The sequence below is a fragment of the Eublepharis macularius genome, chromosome 6 (genome assembly GCF_028583425.1).
Source record: "Eublepharis macularius isolate TG4126 chromosome 6, MPM_Emac_v1.0, whole genome shotgun sequence".
Taxonomy (NCBI): Eukaryota; Metazoa; Chordata; class Lepidosauria; order Squamata; family Eublepharidae; genus Eublepharis; species Eublepharis macularius.
The window spans coordinates 60,650,843-60,667,125 of record NC_072795.1 but is presented as its reverse complement, the minus strand read 5'-3'; the positions used below and the strand labels follow the sequence as shown (position 1 = coordinate 60,667,125).

The 16,283-nt window shown below is 41.4% G+C and overlaps 1 protein-coding gene across 3 annotated transcripts in view; it reads left to right on the top strand.

Annotated features, from left to right (window-relative positions):
- NGEF (neuronal guanine nucleotide exchange factor) overlaps positions 1-16,283 on the top strand; it is a 91,370-nt gene that overhangs the window by 65,511 nt on the left and 9,576 nt on the right. For all 3 annotated transcript variants that reach the window (XM_054983256.1, XM_054983255.1, XM_054983257.1), the window contains 5 exons: positions 2,839-2,968; positions 3,618-3,692; positions 6,239-6,328; positions 10,734-10,897; positions 13,677-13,832. In XM_054983256.1, the coding sequence (XP_054839231.1) occupies positions 2,839-2,968; positions 3,618-3,692; positions 6,239-6,328; positions 10,734-10,897; positions 13,677-13,832 (615 nt within the window). The remainder of the gene's footprint in view (positions 1-2,838; positions 2,969-3,617; positions 3,693-6,238; positions 6,329-10,733; positions 10,898-13,676; positions 13,833-16,283) is intronic.

Here is a 16,283-nt window from a genome sequence, read left to right as displayed (position 1 = left end):
GAAAAATAGACATGAACTCTTTTCAAGAATCATTTATTTTTGAGACATCCAAATTTAATCTAGCAATGTATTAAGATTTTGTTTCTCAAAAATTAAAAATACACGACAAAATGCACAACTTACAGAGTTCAGCACTTCTGCTGCAAATGGGATCCCCCCATTGTTCAGTGGCTTTTGAATTCCTAACAGTACAATCCTAAATAGCATTGTAACATTCTAAGCCCATTGACTTCAGTGGCTTAGGGAAGGGTGTAACTCGATTTAGGATTCCACTGTAAAGCTAGTGAGATCCTGAAAGAAAAATGGCAATATTGCCTGTCAGGACAAAGCTAGAAGGTCTTCCTTGTTGCTGTTGATGGTAGTGATGGCCTCATTGTGCTGCTCTCAAGCCAGGCTTTCAACAACGTTATTACTCTACCTGGAGGTGTAGTGGAGAGAATGAAGAAAGGGGTTAATGAGCTATATGTTGATTAAATCTGCAGGTCAGAGAACATGGCAGTAAAAATACATCCCTCCATTGCAGAAGAGTGGAATCTATAGCTCATTAAAGGGAGTTCAGGGAAGATTCAAAGTACTGAAATTACTTTAGGGCACGCGGTTACATTTTTCCTGACCATGTTATTGGAAGGAAAAGTAGATGATCATTTCATACCTTGAAACTTAGAATTGTTTGTCAATGGTGATGTGACCCCTTCCACATGTAAGGTGTCAGGCAGTTGCCACCCATAAAAGGGTCTGTTAATAAGGTATAGAAAACAATGGTACCTGTAATTCAAGTATCCAGATAAAAAAAACCCTGCATTTCTTACACAGTAGAAAGAGCAAGTTCAGGAACCCATCTGGACATACTGGAAAAAGTCAGTCCGAGTAGTAGTTAGTGTTGTCCACCCCTGATCATCTGACTAGCAGTGGGGAAGTGTTGGGAGGCTGGCTGGAGCCCCGGAGCATGTGGCAAAATGGTGAGTGTGTGTGTGCCATGGGCCTTCCAATGATGTCACTACCAGTTTAAAGTGGAAGTAATGTGGGCTTAGCGGGCCAAAGTGTTATTTTTGAGAACCCATCACTCCTGTTTTAAACTGGAAGTGATGTCACCAGAAGTCCTCTAGAGCGTTCATGCAAAGAAAGAACAACGACATCCCCGTCTGGATGCCACTCTTCATCCCAGCTTGAATGTAAGGGGGGTGCCAACCCTAGTAGTAGTTACTGCATACGGTAAAATCTAGTCTCATTTGTATATATTAGATTTCTATCCTGTTAGTCTCCTGAGAAGTGCTCACATCCATCCAGACCACAGTCATCAGTTCCTGGAGAAAATGACTGCTTTGGAGGGTGAACTATATGGCATTATATCCTGCTGAAGTCTCTCCCTTCCTAGGGCTGCCAGTCCCCTGATGGGGGCAGATGATCCCCCGCTCCCAGCCTCTGACCTCTGCTGCTGCTTACCTGGCCAGCAGGGGGAAAAGGCCCTTAGAAACAGGCCCAGGAGGCAAAAAACCTCCCAGGCCAGCATGCAGCATATACGCTTCCCACAGGTGTGATGACATCACTTCCGGAAGTGACATCATTGTGCCCAGTGGTGGGCATGCTCCCACCCTTCACAGGGGCTGTGCCACGTAGGGAGCATGCATGCACTTTGCATGCACGCAAGGGATCTCAAAAGGTGAATGCCAGGTCTCACCCTCCTGGGATGGTAAGGGGACCTGGCAACCCTATCCCTTCCCCAAACCCCGCCCTCCTCAGGCGTGCCATAGGGATCATCTTAGGAGTTGTGAAAGAATCAGAATTTTATTGTATTTGACTATTGGCCATTGCAAATTTACAAAACCATAAGATACAATAGCTAATAAAAACTTTAGAATCTAGTTGTAAAATTAGTTTAAAACAGTTTAAAAAATAAAATAGACTATCCCGACCAAAAGATCATGAAACTGCCCCAGTCAGTGCCGCCCTAGATCTAACCTTCTTGGCCGCAAGGGCAAACTGAGAGACTCTGTAGGATATGTAAGTATCATTATCTGATAATAGGAACACAATCTTCTCAGATTCAAGATATGTGTTTATGGCAGATAGAATACCAGCCAGAAATTTATTTCTGGGCACCCCATATAGCGGACAGAAAATAATGTAATGGGGCAGATCCTAGGAGTTGTGATAATTTGAAAATTGATTTTTTTCACCCATTGTACACTGCTTATAAATAGAAATCTCCCTCATACGGGTGTCCTTGTTTTCAGTTAGGAACCCAATACTATGAATTTTGTTAAAGCACGAATAAAAGGATTGTGAGCTGCTTTTCTACAGCACTGAATTCACACTTTCAATGACACTGACAGACCTCAGCTTCCCTTCTCTGCCAGATGAGTTTTTCATCCTGCTATTTCCAGCTAGGTCTAGCTTAGTTAAATCACTTTATGGAAGGCCTTGCTCTTATGACTATATGTATTTCACCTTACCACAATAATCTAACTGTGTAAAGATGTATAATTATGCCTCTCTGACTCATCTACTTGGACACATGCTCCATTCACGCACACCCACACACACAGCATATGCTGCTAAGTCTGTATGTGGTACACATGTGAAACCATTACTCTGACTTGCACATTAAAAACCTATTTTTCCATCCCCTAATACTATAAATAGACCCCAACCTTAAACTAAAATTCACTTAGTGTTAATAAATATTTTTTCCACAATTCTCGGATAGAATATCGCCAAATACCATGTCTGAGGTACATAGTACCATAGTATAGAGAACCAAATGGAGCATGTTACCTACTCACATGGGTTTAAAACACAAGAACATAAAAAACCCTCTCCATCTGTCTCTGTTGTCAGCCAGGACAAGCCAGCTTTTCGGGAGGTGATCTCACAGTTGGAGCTGGATCCCAAGTGCAAAGGCCTGCCCTTCTCATCCTTCTTGATTTTGCCTTTTCAGAGGATCACTAGACTGAAGCTGCTGGTTCAGGTATAACATCTTTATCTGGCAATCACTCATGGCTCACTCCACAAGGCCCTATGGCAAGCTAGCTAAGGGGCAAACTAGACATGACAATGTTTCCAAGTCCGATCTAGGGATACCAGTGCCATTTTAAAGCTTAACACAGGCAATTTAAAAATGCCATGAGGGCTCAATTAGGATCAGGCCTGTGGTATGGCAGGACCAGGTGCTGTTGTGTCTCCCCATCCCCTCTCCCTCATCTTTTCATGTACTGAAACGGAGGGAAAAGTCACTGAGGAACATGTTTGGGAGGGGAAACAAATAACCAGAGTCAATAATCTAATAGTTTAAAGTGGGAAGAGGAAGACACTGTTAACCTCTGTCTCCTTTCTTACCCATGCACACACATAGAACTTATTCAGTGACATTATCAGCCTACTGTTTCATAAAGATACTCAGTAACTGTGAATTGAATACGGTATTATTTGGAAAAACTACCTGGATTGTAATCACGAGTAAAAAATATTCAGGTAAATGACTATCAACATTCTTTAAAATGCTTGGAACCTATTTTCAGCTATTAAACAGAAATACTGTAATTGCTCAAAACATTTATAGTACCAAGTAGATGCTGAAGATGTGGAAGTTAACAAAACCCTGCCTGCTTCTTGTACAGAATATTCTGAAGAAAGTAGAAGAAAAGTCTGAACGGGAAATCACTGCCCTTGAAGCACACAAGGAACTGGAAACAGTAAGTTTGAGCCACCTAACATTTGTCAAAATGCTGAAGATTTTCATATGCTTTTCTGGTGCAATTCCATTAATCTTAATGAAATAAAACCAGGAAAGTAGTCAAGGTATTACTATTATACAGTTAATCTCTTTGTACAGTTATCAGCTCTTTGTATCCTTAGAGCAAACTATTCCAGTGATAGACTGAAGAGGCATTGCTATGTACATTTGCAATATCTAGTGGGAGGGCAGTTGGAGGAAAAATACCTGAGTACAAAACCTTTTGTCAGACGCTTGAAGGTGATGGAATCCATGGAGAGCAATAGTTTAATTAGCTGCCATCAGAATCAAACTGTTAGTAGGTCAAATTTCATCCAGGAGTGCAAACTTATTTTCCTTTCTCAAAACTGCCTGGGTCATGAGACACCTATAATGAGAGCATCAGCTTATTTTGAGTTCAGTTTCTGGGAGGGTTCTGAGCATGCACAATGGAATAAGTGATGTTTGTTTATCATCTATGTATGGGCTGCTAGGTGTGTGCGCTAAAAAAAAAAGATGTTTTAAGATGTTTATCAGGAAAGCCATAAATATCAATATTCCTGATACTCGGATCCTCCCATAGTGGTTTGATATTTGGATCCATGTCTTGGGGGGATTCTGAAATTAACCAAGTCTATTATTCCTTATGAGGCAATCTTTCCAGGGGACTGGAGTGCCTCTTTTTCATTCAAATCACACCAAAATTACAGCAGAGCAGATACTGCCTGTCCACTGATGACTCCCCAAATTCAAGTAGATTGGGTCAAGGGGTCCAGTTCTACAGGCCCCTGAAGAAGATGCCCCGAGATACTTCCAGTTGTTTCCTATGGGTGAGAAGAATGTATTGGCAAAGAACCCTTAGCCAAACACACAAGGGCAACCACTTCCCAAAAGCCTCCCAATGCAAAAAGAACCACCAAAGCCCCAACAAAACCAGAGAATCCCAGCAGAACCAACCTGGAAGCATAAGTAAGGCACTGACAGACCTGAAAGGGCAAAAATATGCACTCCAAAAGAAACTTCCCCCAAAGCTGCCTGCAGCCAGTCCAGCATTTCTGCGGGCTGTGAGAAATTTTGCTGTGATTAGACGTACAGCAGAGCTCCCCCTGTGCAATACCATTTGCCTGTGAGAGATGCCTCCCTCCCTCCTCCCTTTTTGCCCAGGAAACCTCTGAAACCAAGAAAAACAAGCTGCTGCCTGTGACCTTTACAATGCCAGTCATGGTTATTCTCGAATATTTTCAGGAATAATCAGGATCAGAATACCAATATATACATGAGAATCTCAGATATATTCCCAAATATACCCAGAAAGTACTGATAAGGTATTTTTAGGGTATATTTTAAAACCAGAAATACTGAAGCACGCATCCCTACTGGCTGCCCCACTGTATATTTTGGGTAAGGATAAAGAACTTGTCGTTAGAGATGGATAGAGCCAGATTCCTGACTAGCAAAGTTTTGATGAACATTGAACAGTCATTTTTTTGCTAGCTGCCAAAATTCCAACCCTTTGGAATCTGTTTTGGATCCCAAAGGCCGTAAATTGGTGACCAGTTTACTCACATTATGAGAGATCTTTAAAAGAAAAAAATTCTTAATGTAACTAGAAAACATTCCTTTCATGTAAGAACACAAAGGCATATGGGAATAAATACAGAGCAAGGCTATGGTGTTACAGAAACTAAGCAGAGAACCAAAAACAAGCACAAAGTAGATTTCTCTGGAGGCAGAAAATCTACTCAGGTTTAAAAGGGCTAGGATTCCCTAAATGTGGGTTCAAGTCCCCTCACACACACACACACACACACACACGGATCACTCAGCCTCTCAGGGGCTTGTAGCCTAGGCAGGTGGGTGGGAGGGGAGGATGATACTGTTCACTGGACAGATTTATATCTGTCTTATCAGACAGCTGCTCTGAGTCTGAAGAATGCAGTTTGGACAACTGCAAATAGAGGGGCAGAATATGGTGTCTGGGTACCAAAACATGTTTTGGCATCAGGAGAGGCTACTAGCTGTACCTAAGCCAACTTGTGATATCCTCTATTCAAGGTCAGTCACTGCCCATAAGGCACACTAGGTGTTATGAAGCCCATACTATCTGGATACAAACTGTGGAGGAGGTTGCTTGTTTGTTAAAGAGCCAGTGTCAGATTAGGATCTGAGAGACCCATTTTCATATCCCCTCTCTGACAGTGAAACTCACTGGGTGATCTTGGGCCCATCACATGCTCCCTGCCTTATCTGCTTCTTAGGGTTGCACAGGTAAAATAGGGAAGGGAGAACTATACACACTGCTGTGAACTCCTCAAAGGAAGTGTGAAATAAAAATTTACAAGATGTAATCAAATAGTATCCTACCTTTGCTCTGACAGCATGTGGTCTGTCATTTTCCTATACCATGGACAAAATGGCTTGATTATCTTTACAAAATGTGGCTTGAGTTCTGAGCTATATCAACAGCTTGAGACATGGAGTGATCTTGCTGTAGAAAATCCAGTTTCTCTCTCTCTCCTCTCCTAGGTGGTGAAGGCATGCAATGAAGGTGTTAGGAAGATGAGTCGTACAGAACAGATGATCAGCATCCAGAAGAAGTTGGAATTTAAGATCAAGGTATAAGTATGGTCTGGCAAATCTTGTGGAGAGCATACTGACATCTAACATAGTGGGAAATTATGTAACAATAAACTTTCCCCATAATTATCTCATTAAAATAACTGTCAGTGTGAACCTGTGCAGAGTTACTCCAATCTAAGCCTTTTGAATTAACTTAGTTTAGTCTGGAGTAACTCTGCATAGGATTGCATTGTTAATTTGGTATCAGATCAAAGAAGCCTGCAGTAGTACATTTTCTTTGTGCCGTTGCTCAGTTTGTATAAAAGATTGTTCACTTAGTTCACTTTGATTAGTACAACCAAAGTTTTTTAGTTTATATAGCAGATAACACAATCCCTAATGCTTGGCTGAACCATGGCAAATTTTTTATAACATAAAGAACATTAACAGCACAGTCCTAAATATTGTTACATCCTTCTAAGCCTATTTAAGACATCTCTAATACAGCATTTTACCAAAAGGAATTATTTCAAGTTGACATAAGCTCATTTTGAGGATAGTTTTAGGTGAGTAGCCATGTTGGTCTGCAGTAGAATAGCAGGATTTGAGTTCAGTGGCACCTTTTAATCCTGCTAATTTTGAGGGAACATTAATCAGATCCATTTCTATGTACTTGCATCTTTCTCCCATTTGCCCTGGCACCCCTAAATACGATACAAGACAATGAAGACTAAGACAACTGAGTGTGGGTTCAACTAGTTTTGTTTATTTATTTAAATCCATTTAAATGTCTAATCTACATCATTGCTTATTTAAATAAGCCAATCATTTTAAGGATGGGCTGCGCAAGGTAAACGCTTGGGGCGTCCACCAGGCAGGTCCACCCTGGCTCCAAACTCAGCCAGCAGTTATTGCCAGCCTTATCCAGCCTGCACAGCCATTCTGTGCCAAGAGGTGCCCAGCTACATCTGCCTCCCCTCTTGGCGCAGCTTCACCTACCATGTTCAAGAAATGCCGCTCAGCTCTCAGGGCGCTCCTTCACAGCACCACCCAGCTGCACGGCATGTGATGGCCTGTTCCGAACACACACACCTATCACCGTGATGCCACCTTGATGTTTGCTGATTAACCCTGCCTACCTTGACCAACCCACCCTATTCCTACCAACTAGTTATGGCCTAATCAGTATTTCAACCAGGTCTATCTGAAATGACTCCCAACCCAGAGACAGCAAGGAACAGGCAAAAAAAGGGAGATATACCATTGCCAATCCCCAAACAATCCTGCTCGTCCCCATAATGGTGACCAGCTCGTCCCCCACTGTATCTTGGGAGGGAGGGTGGGTCAGTCACTGTGGTAAAATGCCTGCTGAGAAGAAGGCAAAAGAAAATAAATAGCTTCCTGTTTCCTTTCCCTAATTGGCTGAGACCCTTTAGCCCACACCAGTAATGTCTTACGTCCCATTTGCTTTGATGTGGGATTAAAGCAAACTGAATCCAGGGCATTACTGCCAGGAATGTCCCTTCTTTTGATATTGCTGAATTTCACCTCCATTCATCTTAAGCAATCTATAGTGCATTTTTATTACAACTCTATACCACTAGGTTTTCAAATAAAAACAGTTTGTCAGTCTCTCCAAATCAGTGGCTTAAAGTGTTCATCAGGTGTCAGTGGCATATGATTATGACTTAAATTCCTATGATTATTGGAGAGGTGTCTAAATGTATTTGCCTTGACAATGTTATTCTCTGATGCCCTGTGAGTTTTCATCGTCGTCGTCTTCTTGCTGTGCTTTGTGCTTTGAAAATTCCTGTTTCGTATTTATCTTTTTTTCTTTTTACATGTCTTATTGAATAGCTGTTCTTTTGCAAATAAGGCCTCAGTTCACAGTAATTTGTTCACTTCGTTTACTTTTTCTTTCACAGACACAGGATTAAATCTCTACTTTTAATACGATTGCACTTTACTTTATTGTCTTTTGACACTTTGGTGCTCTGGCTTTTTCCTTTAGTTGTTATTCACTCAACCAGCCACACTGTTGATTTCGTGCTGTCCTCTTCTTGAGTTTTCTGACATTCCTTGCCTCCTTTCTGATGATAATTGAATTTCAATTACTCTCTTGTTTGGTTCTTCTCCACCTACTCTCTTCATCATTTCCAGTTTTGCAGCAATCCCTTTTCTGCTCCTTTGACTGATCTTTTGTCTCTTGCATCTACAGTACATAATGTTGATGCCTTTGTTTCACTGTTTTACTCTTTTAATTCTGCTTCTGCTCATTTATCTTTTGTTTCCATCATTCTTATTCCTTCTTTGCTCATGCACTTTCACTTTACACAAGCTATAGGGTAAATTTCATCTGGTCTTTAATTTTTTTAATTATAAGTTTGTTTCCTCTTTTATTTCCTCTGCTGTCTCCTAGACTACATGATCTTACTTTTTTGAACTGTCATTTTATTCTTCTTCATATCATCATTTGTTCTCTTTTAGCTCTTTGCTTAATCCTAATTTCTTTGTCTCCCATCTCACTTCTCATCTTTCTTTTGCACAATTTTTCTTAAAGCATCCATAGATCATCGCTCATTTCTATTAGATCTGTTTTTCTCTGTATAGTCCTTTGCCATTGCATCTTACTTTGCTTTCTTGATTTTCTTCTTTTTTGTTATCTTCTATTCGGATCTTTTACAAATCCACTATTTAATTTCTTAATATTCATCTTTCAGTTTTTACAGCAGTTTGCTCTTACTCTATTTCTCACCAATTTCTCTAATTCTCAACATGGCCAGATCTGTGGAGACTTAAATCTAGAGACTGAATCTATAGACAGAGGGAGAAAAAGATCTTTCAACAAACTGAGAAAAACCTCAGTTTTGCAGAGAAATCTGAAATCTGCACACACAACACACACTTTAAAAAACCCAAAATGATAAAGGAGCACCTGTAGCTTTCAGTGGCTGTTGCTAGGCAGCCACAGCAGTATGCAAGATTTGGTTTCTATCAGGAAAAGGCATAGGGTGGGGGCAGGGCCCTTTCCAGGGTTGTTTTGGCCTTTGAGGGAGGATTCATTGGGCCCAAGCCCAGCAGCAACCACTGGGTGATTTGCTACCACATGACTTACCCAGGCCTGGCTGCTTGCTAATGTTCAAGAGCAGCCACCCCATGAAAGCCAAGGTAGGGTAGTGTTTTGAATTTCAGACTAGAATCTGAGAGACCCAGGTTCAAATCCTCACACTGCCATGGAATCTTGCTGGGTTATCTTGGGCCAGTCACATACACTCAGCCTAACCTATTAACTAAGAGGGTTGTTGCGAAGATAAAATGGAAAAGAATGATGTAAGCTGGGTCCCCATTGCCTCTCTTATGATTTCTTTGTTTCAAAAAATCACCAAAGATATTTGGGTTCTTATTCTTTGCAGGTTAGAAACTAACTAGAATATTGCTTGATTTATTTTTCATTTTTGTCTTGGTTTTCTATTGCTGAAACATGTCAGTATCAACTTCTTAAGTTTTCTTAAGTCCATTCTCCATTTTGCAATTTTGAGTCATTCTTTAATTTTATCTCATTGGAATTATTGTAATTCTGTTTATTGATTTCTTATTGCAGGATGTTTGTTTCAGCTTTTCGTTCAGCTTTTTGACTTCTTTTCTCTGTTTAGAAATATGATACCTTTTCACTATGTTGAGTATTATTTGTTTAGCATGTCTAAGTTATAGACTTTTAAGTATATTTATTCTCTGGCTTCCTTATACCTTTCTGCTTATTCATATTCTTTGCATTGTTCAGATTTTTTCTTTCAACACCATAAGCTTTTATGCCTTTTCTTTAATCATTATTTCTACCTGACCTATACTAGCTACATAGATACAATTTGTTAGCTTATTCTTGCTTTTAAAATTCTCTTAAAACCTATTTATTTTGGTTAGAGTTCTCCTGCTTATTTTATCATTTCACAGGTCCCATCATACAACCTTTCTTCTTTTCTATTATTTAGTTAATTGGATTGTAGAAATTGTGGTATTGCTGTTTTAGTCTTCAAACTATTTTTGTACAGCTCATCATTAATTTTAGGCAAAATAAATGTTGGTTTATATCAAACAAGAAACTTGAGCAGAACAGAGCTCATAGCATGGGCCTTTCCTGTCTTATCTGCTGTAGCCCCATTATGCCCCCCCCAAACTACCCCTGACACTCAGGGGACTTTCAATAACAGTGCCATGCACAATGGCAGTATGCAGTAGTGGGAGAAATTGAGATAAATCACCCTTCCCAGAAGTCTCTTTCTGATGGCAAAAACTTCTGCTGGATATTAGCCATTATTGTGTTTTGAAATATGTGTAACATAATGGATTGACACTTGCAAATAGCAGTGGTCTCTTCTTAGTACTGGGTTCAGATTATTCAACATAAGGTGCTAGGTTGCAGTTTCTACCATACTTCTAATTATTGTTTTATCTTCCTCACTAGTCTGTTCCCATCATTTCTCACTCCCGTTGGCTGCTAAAGCAGGGAGAACTACAGCAGATGAATGGCCCCAAAACATCGCGTACCCTCAGGACAAAGAAACTCTTCCGAGAAATTTACTTGTTCCTCTTCAATGATTTGCTAGTGATCTGCAGGCAAATTCCTGGGTGAGTTTGACGTAGAGAAAGATTATGCATCCTAATCTGTGAGTTCAGGCTGCCAAATTCTGTGCTTTGTATATAAAGATTCTCATGATTACATAGATCACACAACATATATTTGTGATCATTTCTGAATTTACAGGATACCTGACTATTTAGCTTTCAGTTTATTAGCTGAGCATATCAATATGCTGCAAACCTAGCAGTAAGCAAAGGGCCTGCATAGCAGAATTAATTACCTTTGCATCTCTTTACCTTCTTATTCTGAATTTTTAAAATGGTAAATTATCCATTCCTGAAATATGTGGCAAGGAGTGAGGTTAGGATGAGGAAGGATGACCCAGAGCTGGTGAAAGGAGAGCTGGTTGCTTTGTCGTGGAGGAATCCTGCAGGTTATTTTGTAGGGGAGGGAAGGACAGCTCTGTGAAATGCATATTTATCTCCAGGGTCAAGAAAACAGCATGTGGAAGTTCACAGAGAAGAACTTGGTTTTCATACTTTTAATCCTTTGCCTTAAGTGGAAAGTACACATTATGCTGCAACCTGGGTACTTTTCACACTCGGATTTCAAAGTGTGTCTGCATCCCTTGTTTGCAGAGGTTTCACACTTGCAAGCTAGTCATGGGATGCGGTACTGCTCTTTGTCCAGGAGGCCTGCGGAACAGGAGAGTGGCTGCCTCAGCTGAGACATGGCTTGCTGCGCACTCAGCTGAGACATGCTGAGCCAGGGCTCAGCTGAGGGGGGGGGCGGTCTCCTGCTCTGCAGCCCTCCTGGTCTGTGGAGCAGGAGAGTGGCCGCCCCAGCTGAGCCCCGGCTCAGCATGTCTCAGCTGAACCGGGGCTGGGTACAAGTGTGCTTGCCCCCCCCCCCCCCGCAAAGGGAAGTCCTGTCTTATCCCTGGGAACAGTGGGGTGGGGTGGGTGGTTGACATAAGGGTGGGCATGGGCCTTGTCGGTCAGAAGATGTAGTAATGTTAAAACATTACTACTCATGCTCAAAATTTTTTAAAATGGTGATGTGCACTGCAATGCCCCGTAAGCCCAAACCTGAACCGAGGGTTTGAGGCAGGTCTGAAAGGAATCACAAGCGGCCAAATCGAAACTGCTGGGAACAGTGTAGAAGAAGCAGGTGCTAAGCCAAAGCCATTGCAATCGCCCCGACTACTCAGAAATAGTGCTTTAAACTGTAAGTGCGAAAGTGTATGGGGGTGGGGAGGAAGGCCCTTCACTGGTGCAAAACATCCTTGGGAGAAGGTGATTTGCCCTGGAGAAGAAGGGAATACCTATCCATTCCTTTGCTGGTCACTTTCTAACCTCTCCAGTGGCTTTTACCCTGAGGGGTGCCAGACCCATGTTAATAAAGTAAATACCGGTCCGGAAGACTGGTGGAAGTGAAAACAATGTGGCTAGGAGGAGTTTTAGAGAAAAAAACAGCTGGCAACCCCTGCTCTCCTCTGACTTCTTAGAAATAACTTCCCCTTTCCCAAAACATTTTGCAGTAGAGACAGGAGAACCATCAGGGCCTTTCCAATACTCAACTATTTCCCCCAAAATTAACAATAAATATAACATAGCATGAAAATGTTTCATTACAATAAAATACATGTAGTTTTCCCTTTAGATACAAAGCTGTACAGCATCAAAAGAGATGAGATGCTGGAATATCCACGAATCTTGAGTGTTTGTGATTGATAAATTGCAGTAGTCCTCCCCATCATATTGGGGGTGTGATGTATGGGAGGATTAACTCAATGCACTCTAGGTTCCCAACCTCAAATTCACCCCATCTCCTACTGCTATTTATTGTACTATCAAAAAACATAAAGTTTGCTCATAGAAATGGTGAGGAAAGTACAGAAGAGGGCAACCAAGATGATTAGGAGGTCGGAGCACCTTTCCTGTATGGAAAGGCTGAAGAGCCTGGGACTTTTCAGTTTAGAAAAGAGACAGCTAAGCTGGGACACAATAGAGGTTTATAAAGTAGTAGATTCAGTAGTTTCAGGACAGACAAAAGGAAATATTTCTGTAAACCACAAGTGATTAAGAGGTGGAATTCACTGCTAGAGGATATAGTGATGGCATAGACAGTTCTATAAGGGGATTGGACAGCTACACGAAGGATAGGTCTGTCAGTGGCTACTAGCCATGGTGACTAAAGGGAACCTCCACATTCAGTTGCAGTAACCCTCTGAATACCAGTGCCAGGAGGCAACTTCAGGGGAAAGCCTTGGCCTCTATGCCTTGTTGGTGGCCCTCCATTGTAGCTGGTTAGACACAATGTGAGACTGGATGATGGACTAGATGGACCACCAATCTGGTCCAGCAAGGCTACTCTTACGATCTTACATATGTTTTCCTCCAACGAGCAAAACAGCAGCTCTTGGGTGCATTTGAGATTTTAAATTATGTTTAGAGTGCCTTTCCACCCTACGTAGGATCACTAAAGGCAGCAAACAATAAAAACATTAAAACAAGTTAAAAACACATAAATATATACAAAACAATTAAAACAAGCATAGACACTTGATGGGAAGGAGAGTCGATGAGGTTAGATAAATGGTGCAGAAGGAAAGAATTAAAACCCTGCTATGTAGCTTACATCCAGATTTGGACCTGCATGGCTTATGCTTATCAATAAAAGCATGTTGGGGAAAGCTCCTTCATAGACCTTCCAGAGTGTTGTGTGGTTTGACCTAAATGCTCATACCCTCCAGAGGGTCTTCTGCTTCTGTGTCACATTTTTTCAAGTCGTACCTTAGCTATGCGACTTTCTTTTCTGTCACAGTGACAAATACCAGGTGTTTGACTCTGCTCCCCGAGGACTTCTTCGGGTGGAGGAGCTGGAAGACCAAGGACAGAGCTTGGCCAATGTCTTCATCCTGAGGCTTCTGGAAAATGCAGATGACCGTGAAGTCAGCTATATGCTAAAAGCATTGTCCCAGTGAGTACAGCAAGCCTTCGATACTTCTTTGCTGTGTGCCCTAACAGGTGCAGCAGGCAAGGGATTCAAGAGATTAGAGGGCTCACTTTAGCTCAGTTCTCTAAAGATGGCTGTTTAGGTACATTGTGAAAATTTTCACTATGGTGCCTAGTAAGGCCATCTTTTGGAAATAATTTCAGATCAGTTTCTACCTAACTTTAGCTCCCCCTCTGTGGTACAGATAATTAGAAGCTTAGTCATATAAACAAGTACTCATACGGATAGTGCTTCTTGTTACTAAGCAAACGTCGGGAACAGATTTCAAGTAAGTCATAGTAAGTCCCTTGAAATGTAGTGCTTTCTCCAGGCAGGACAAGGAAAAATCAACCAGACTTTCTCCCTTCAGTAATGTAGAAAGCCAGTTTGGTGTAGTGGTTAAGAGCGCAGGACTCTAATGTGGAGAACTGGGTTTGATTCCTGACTCCTCCACTTGAAGCCAGCTGGGTGACCTTGGGTCACTCACAGCTTCTAGCTCTCTCAGCGTCACCCACCTCACAGGGTGTTTTGTTGTGGGGATAATAATAACATACTTTAAACCACTCTGAGTGGGTGTTAAGTCATCCTGAAGGGTGGTATATAAATCAAATGTGATGATGATTATGATGTATTCTACATTGAAATGAGAACACTGCGCGCATTAAACAATGCTGCATAAGCTGGAGTCCTCATTCTAGCACATTGCTTGACGGGAGTGACCTCTCAGTAATGGTCTATATTCATTATAGAGCCAGTACCATATGCAATTCTTTAAACTTTCTTAATGGACAGTGATATTACACTGGAATGGGAAGACATTAAGCCTGTGACAGAGGAGGGTCTTGCTGGTAGCCCCTCACCAAATTCCACTTGTCAGAAACAACTGCAAGGAAGAAATAAACCTGTGGTAAGCCCCAGTCTCAAACACCAGAGATGCAGTATGGTTCTTAGAGAGCCTTCTTCCCCCTCCCCCCGCACCGACCCGCCAGAGGAGGATTGTCCTCCTTTGTTCAGAATGATCCAAATTCCATGGCTTATCATCCAAGTGAATTCCTTTACTGTTTTAGTCTAGTGAGGGTAGAATAGAGTGTGTGTGTGTGTGTGAGAAAGTCAGCCTACCATAGTGGTTAGAGCAAGATCGGGAAGACCCAGGTTTGAATTCTCATTCTGCCATGGAAATTTGCTGAGCCATCTTGGGCCATCTGCACACTCTCAGCCTAACTTACCTCACAGAATTGTTTCTGTGATGCTAAATTAGGGTGAGGAGAACTATCTTGTAAGTTACTTTTGGTTCCCATATATATGTAATAGAAAGGGGGGGGGCAGACTTCCTCTTGGTCTCCCATAGGACCCAACCTAGAAAACTATCACTCTTTTACTTCACATACGCAAAAGTGGGCATTAGAGATGCAGTGGCTGGACACCAAATAGCATCTATAACAGACAGGAACTGCTATGTATTTATCTTAATTTGATAACAGCCAGTGAAGAGAAATCTAGAGAAACTGAGCTTGATGCTGATGTAAATATGTGTCTCTTTTTTATGGTCAGAAGTATGAATGAAGATATATAGAAAGAAGGGATCATTTGGACTATTTGCTCATACACTATCCTAAATAGATTCTGGACCATTATGAATCTCGAAATAATTTTTCACCAGGTTGCTTGGATACGGCCCATTCATATCAAGGGGTCAAGAAGTTTAGAAGGATGTAACTTTGCTTAAGATGGCACAGTATATCTTCATATGCATGGTCACAGGGATCACTTTGGAGCCACCCATTAACCGCACAACATTGAATGACAACTGCCTTATAATCCTTAGAGTATTTCTCAATTCACTCCTTTATATGATGCTATTAAAGAGGAATCTACACAATCAGATAGTTATGCAGGGTTGTTTCCCTTTTTTGTATCCTATGTGTCTCTTTTTTGTGTTATAATCCACTTGAGTGGCTTCTAATATGGTCCAAAGTGCTGTCAATTTGCAGCCAAGTTTTTCAGGTCAAGAGATGAGCAGAGTTCATTTGCGATTGCCTGCCTCTGCTTAGCAACCATGGCCTTGGTGGCCTCCCATCCAAGTATTAACCAGGACCAATCCTGCTTAGCTTGCAAGATCTGATGAGATTGGACTAGTCTGGGCCATCCAAGTCAGGGTGATTTCTTCCATATTTCAAACAGTTCTATCTTTACTGAAATTCCTCTTTTGTGTGCTGGCCTGCTTCATAGTTTGTTCGTTTGTGCTGAGTAAATACAATCGCCTCTGACAACTGTATTTTTGTCTACCTCCCTACCATTGACAATGAAAGACAAGTTTTTTTCAAAGGAGGTTTCCTGAGCTAGAGTTCTGTGACCTAATGTTGTAGCCATGTAATTGACACATTCGCACCACCTAGAGGTAATTTGAAAGAATTGCCTGCAATTCAGCACAATATA